The sequence below is a fragment of the Hirundo rustica genome, chromosome 1 (assembly GCF_015227805.2).
Source record: "Hirundo rustica isolate bHirRus1 chromosome 1, bHirRus1.pri.v3, whole genome shotgun sequence".
NCBI lineage: Eukaryota > Metazoa > Chordata > Aves > Passeriformes > Hirundinidae > Hirundo > Hirundo rustica.
The window spans coordinates 97,204,341-97,210,340 of NC_053450.1; the positions used below are offsets into that span (position 1 = coordinate 97,204,341).

A 6,000-nucleotide genomic window follows, 5' to 3' on the forward strand; every position below is an offset into this window, starting at 1 on the left:
CCTGAGTGCAGGAGCAGACCCCAGGGGATTGAACAGCTGTGAGGTACGGCAGACGGATGTGACCCACATCATGTCTTTTGGTAGACAAAGGTATGTCCATGTATCTGTGGACACCTTTTCTGGAGCTGTCTATGCCTCTGCCCACACAGGGGAAAAGTCTAGTGATGCCATGAAATACCTTATACAGGCTTTCTCCTTCCTTGACATCCCCAAATCAATAAAAACTGATAATGGAGCCATGTACATATCCAAGGAGTTCAGAAGCTTCCTGCAGCAATGGGGAGTAGAGCACAAAACAGGCATCCCCTACTCCCTGACAGGTCAGGCCATCATGGAAAGGACCCACCAAAATCTCACAAGGGTCCTCAGCCAACAGCATCAGTCTCTAAAACTAGAAACACCGCCAATCTAGTTGTCCAAAGCCTTGTTCACTCTGAACTTTTTAAATTGCACATTTGAAAATCTTAACCCACCGATTGTGTGCCATTTCAGAGAGAACTGCCAACTGCAGCTGAAAGCAAAGCCTCCAGTAATGGTAAAGGATCCAGCAACCAGGGAAACAGAGGGTCCTTATGATCTGGTCACCTGGGGTCATGGGTACACCTGTGTGTCCACTCCCTCAAGTCTCAAGTGGGTGCCAGCCAAGTGGATGAAACCTTTCATCCCTAAAACTGCAAAGCCACCTGCAGAGGCCCCACAAGTGGCCAGTGCTGCCTGGAGGAGGAAAAAGTGCCAAACCTTCTCCTTTATCATTATTCCTTAACAGTGTTTTTCTAAACGGTTTGTTTGCACTAAAGGTCATTTTTCTTCTGCAGCTTTAAAAGTACTCAAGGTCTGAACTCTGAGCATCTCCCATGAACCGAGCCTTCCTCCTTCTTAATTTAATATGAAAAAGGAAAATGTTGTAATGCATTAATTGGGTTTATATTGTGTTTCATTGGATTTGTAATCTGTATCACGTGGTTTGTCCTTACTCAGCTGTAACCCAACTCTCTTCCACTCCCACTTCTCCCTGATTGGGTAGTGTCTTGTCCCTGCCTCTGGGCCCCGCCCCCTGGGGAGAAAGCCCCTGCTTGGGTGGGGCCTCAGCTCTCTGGCACTGGTGAGCCACCAGGAAGAGCTCCAGCAAAGCAGGGCAGGACTCCAGAATAAAAGCTGTATCCCACCTGGTGAAAGAGAGCAGACTCTTTTCCTTTTGCCATCAGCAGTCATCTAGTCTTATAAAGAAATACCACAGCTGGAGATCTGGGCTGACAGGAACTTCAGCAAGCTGAGCAAGCAGTGCAAAGTCTTGCAATTTATGAGGAAGACCCCCCCCACACCAATGGCATGGGGCCATGCAGATGGAAAGGAGATTGGTTGAAATGCACCTGGGACTGCTCATGGACACCAAGCTGAACATGAACCAGAGAGGTGTTCTTGCTGTATGGAATGCTGCTGATATCTCAGCTGCATTGGAAGTATTGCCAGACAAACAGACTGTTCCTTCCCCTCTGCTCAGCACTGGTGAAGTCTCATCTTAAGTCCTGCGTTCACCTCTAGGCTCCTCAGGAGAAGACTGATAAGCTACTGGAGAGAGTCCAGAAAAGGACCATAAAGATATTGGAGGGACTGGAGCATCTCACCTATCAGGAAAGGCTGAGGGTGCTGGGTCTCTGTAACCTTCAGAAGAGAAGGCTCAAGTGTGAATCCCATCCATGTATATAAATACCTGAAGGGAGGGGCCAAAGATGATGGAGCAAGGTTTTTGTCAGTAGTGCTCAGTCACAGGACTTCTTTATGTTTCTGTGATATATAGTCCCACTAGCTGCTTCTGGTTGAGGAGCCCAGGATGGGTATCAAGTTGTTGTATGTTCTACTCTGTATTTACAAAGACTTTTTTGAATGAAAGCATCTTAGCACAACCTTAAAAATGTTCATACAACCTTAAAAAGAGTGTTTCCTTTTTAATGTATGCATGTTCATCATAAGAATGATGGAAAAGAAGAAGAAAAAGGAGAAATTAGGTGTTCTGCATAGCCTTGTAGTGGCATCTTTTCTCTGATCTTTTATATAGCTATCAGTTCAGGGAGTGAGAGCATAATGTACAAGGAATTAACATTGCTTGGATTTTGCATTGTTGGAAACAAGATGAACCTCCCAATTCAAAGAAATTTTGCCAACAGGAAATCAACAGGATTTCAATTGTAATAGTCTGTCACATATGGGAAGGGGCACATCAGTGACTTGACATGCAACTTAGGAAACGGCTGTGGTTCTTACTCGGTAAAAAACAATTTGAGAAAAAATGTTTGCCTTGCAGCTGCTGCCTTTAATGTTCATTTCACATATTATGGCTCCTGTGATGCAGGAAGCCTACTGATCCATCTTGGGCTGAAAGACCACCAGATGTGGGAACACTGTTGTTCTTGCTCTGGATTTGTGCTATTCTTTGTGCTGGGGTTTTAGGTTTTGATTAATTGATTTTTGGGACAAAAAGATCATATTTTATAACCTGCCAAGCTGTTGCCTATCCTCAGTTTTCTTTGTTGGTTTGAAACTTGTTGCTGTTTTCCCTACAGATTAATAGGGGAAAGAGCTCATGTGGCACGCTGCTATCATCTTGTTGTAAAGATGCACCTTATAAGTCGTGTGTGTTGCAGTCTTATCAGAATGCAGGTGTCTTGATATAAACACCACATTTCTCAAGTTTACCACTGGGAATAGTTTTCTGGAAACATCCTTCATTATTAACATGAGCCGTTTTATTAATCCTCATTTTACTGTTTCTTCTTGCATGTTAATATGTGTGCATTTCCATCCACTCACACAAGTTTTAGTATGTATGTTACTAAATATGTTACTGTACAAAAATACTCATATGTTTTTATTGTAGGTTGTGTATTGAGGAAAATTTCATGCCACACCTTTGAAACAGAGAAGTCAAAGCTGTAATCTTTCTTTTTCAAATAGCGATTAAGTTTACCATTACAAATTCTCAGAATAGCAGTCTGTCCTGAGAATGAATTTGGTAAAGGAAAAGGCAGTCAACTAGATTTTCTGAGGCTTCTCTGTGGATGTGACGGTAGAGAGTGTATGCACATGTAGATAAAACACTGTCTGTAAGGTAGTGTTTTTTAAATACAAGGAAAGCAAATATGTTCTAAGTTTAATTAACTCCATATTGAATATATTGCCCTTGTCTTGCATTTGGGGTTTTCCTGGTTATAAGGTGCTACCAGGTCAATATGAACAAGTAAACTTTATATATTGGACCAATACTTCTTCCTAAGCATTGTCTTGATACCTGTTTTTTCAGTATAGAAAAATAACCACTTCTGCAAATAGTACTCTTAAGATTGCAAGACAGAAGTCCCTAAAGGTCATTTAGCAATGCTGTTTTGAGCAAAGAATGCCCCAGTGTTCATTTTCTTTCAGATAGCGAGAGGTTGTGCACATAAAAAAAAGATGCCCAGATTTTAGCACTCTGTTCATTTTAGGTCAAAAGTCTTGAGTGTTTTTTCTTCCCCTGATTTTAAAATACAAATTTAAGTATCAAAGAAGCTGCTCCTAGTCTGAGCACACAGATTATCATGCTTCTATGTTGTTATGTGAAATATTTTTTTTTCTGTTTCTGTAGTCAAAATTTTTATCTCAATGACAACAACACTGATTTTTGAGGAGCCTGATATGACTCAGTGGAAGGAGCCTTTGCTCAGCACCATTTCATAGACTGCTGATTTGCTAACATTAGAAATAATTTTCAGTCCTTCCAGTTTGATACTTCTCTCATGACTCCTAGAGTTTAGAATGAAATTGTCTTTTGAAGCAATGAATTCTAGTTGTATTGTAATATTTTTCTGTATTGATGGAACCAAGCTTTTATGCTTTTATGCTGACATAATGGATATTGTACATGGTTCAAAATGTGAAGTCAAGATACAACTTATTCATATCTTTGGTGCTTAGAATTTGATTATTAATCAAAAGTATCTCATACTGAAAGTCTCTTCTAAAAGGTTTGGATATGTTTTATGCTATTTCCTTTTCTGCTGTATTATTATTGTCATTGTATGTAATGGTGAGAAAAAATATCTTTTGTATCTTGTTGCCGGGAATGAGTAGGTATTTGCATAGTCTTTGTCATTAGCAAAGATTTAAATCTTGGTAACATGTAGAAGTATCTGTATTAAGAATAGCTGATTTCTGATATGTTTTTTTGTTCTGTTTCTTTTTTTTTTCTTCCAATAGAAAACTGTTGCATCTCCAACTGTTTCACGCCTTACAGATACTTCGAAATTCACAGGTTCTCACAAAGAGAGGTTTGATGCCAGTGGAAAAGGAAAAGGCAGAGCTGGCCGAGAAGATCTGGTGGATAACTCAGGATATGTATCTGGTTATAAGCATGCAGGCACATACGATCATAAAGTACAAGGAAACAAGTAAGGCTGAGGGTTTACAACGCAGAGGGGGATAGAGTATATATTTGTAAGGATGATGTTATGAATCCCACATGTTTCGGTTATTGTGAATGTTGAGACTATGTTGTCAAGAAGTTGTCTTCAGGAACTGGAACTGATTTCAACATCTGAGCTACTTGCAGCACAATGCCACTTCATTACATTCCTCATGCATATATTGGCAAAAATAAATAAATATCTAGGTATAAAAAAGACATCATTTTGTTGAGCTTTAGGAAAAAAAAAAAAAACAACTAACCAACAAACAACAAAACCAAAGTCAAGAGTTATACCACAATTTGTCAATTCAAGCAAAGTATCTCAAACATTCCTAGATGTTCAGTTGCCCTGATGATGTCAAAGAGAACTTCTTGAAAAGAGGATCTTTTCTAGCAGTCTTTCTGAAGAATATCCCATTACTTATGCAGTTCATTTGACTACTGTTTTAGGGTGGTTTTTTTTTTGAATGTCTTATATGGGATCTAGCACTTTTCTTAAAACATTCAACAATATACTATTGGGAAGTAAGTGGTAGTAATATACTAGGTTCTAGCCTGTGATTGTCATATATGACTCATGGAAAAACTGCAAAAAAAGCTATTTCTAAGACAATGTGGGCTCTAAAGTATTTTATGTCAACAGAAAGAGTTGGAAAATACCAGCCCTTACTTTCCTCTTGTCTATACTTTGTGCTTGTTCTTGTGTGTACTGTAGCATGGTTCTGACTGGCTGGATTGAGTTATTGTACTAATCTGAGAGGTGAGAAACAAGACATTACTAAGAAAGTCTAGTTAAGGATTTTCAAAGTCTGTTTTCAAGTTTGCACTGCCTCACATTGGAAGTGAACGGGGCATTAAGCTAATAATGCTTTAAAATATTGTTTATGACTAAACACTGCCAATCAGATTGCTATTAAAATAACATTATTTTGCACATGTGTTGGCACATAGTCCCTTTAAGCTCTAACATATGAAAGGAAACTTATAGCACCTTGGAGTAAGGACATTTACAATTAACATCTATGTAATTATGTGCAATTTACCCACAAAAAACCCCAAACCATTATAACTGAGCTACATTTTATGATAGATTTATTTGAAGCCAAGGGATTTGATTCTCTGTTCGCTATTGCTGCCAAACTTGGGAGTAATAGTATTGCTGGGAATGGCTTTCCAATGTTACCAGGAGAACCAGTCCCAAAGGTTTAAGGTATGGGCAACTGAGTGTGACCTAGTTGGAGTCCAGAATCCCAAAAGAAAATTAATTAGAATAAAAATATCTTTTTTTTTTTTTTTTTAAATATTGGTTGAAAAGGAGAGAAAAGGCCATTTCAATTTTCTGCAAGAGCTGAACAAGTACCTTGATGTATTATTCTGATTCTCTGAAGTTATAAAAGATAGGCTCTTCAGTTCAAAACCAGCACTTTGCAGTTCTGCCTTGCTTTCTTTCAAAAAGAGCTTTTGCACTGATTTTCATGTTCAACTCTGAATAAAGGTTAATAGATGTATTGCTCTCCCTCCACCTGTATAAGCATCCCACTCAGAGTAAGCGTAGGTGAGCA

The 6,000-nt window shown here is 39.0% G+C and overlaps 1 protein-coding gene across 1 annotated transcript in view; it reads left to right on the top strand.

The window, feature by feature from the left end:
• The window catches only part of TPPP (tubulin polymerization promoting protein), a 63,061-nt gene extending 57,329 nt beyond the window's left edge, over positions 1 to 5,732 (top strand). The window contains exon 4 of the mRNA XM_040055792.2: positions 4,231 to 5,732. Within this exon, the coding sequence (XP_039911726.1) occupies positions 4,231 to 4,425 (195 nt within the window). The 3' untranslated portion in view covers positions 4,426 to 5,732. The remainder of the gene's footprint in view (positions 1 to 4,230) is intronic.
• The last annotated feature ends 268 nt before the right edge of the window (positions 5,733 to 6,000 follow it).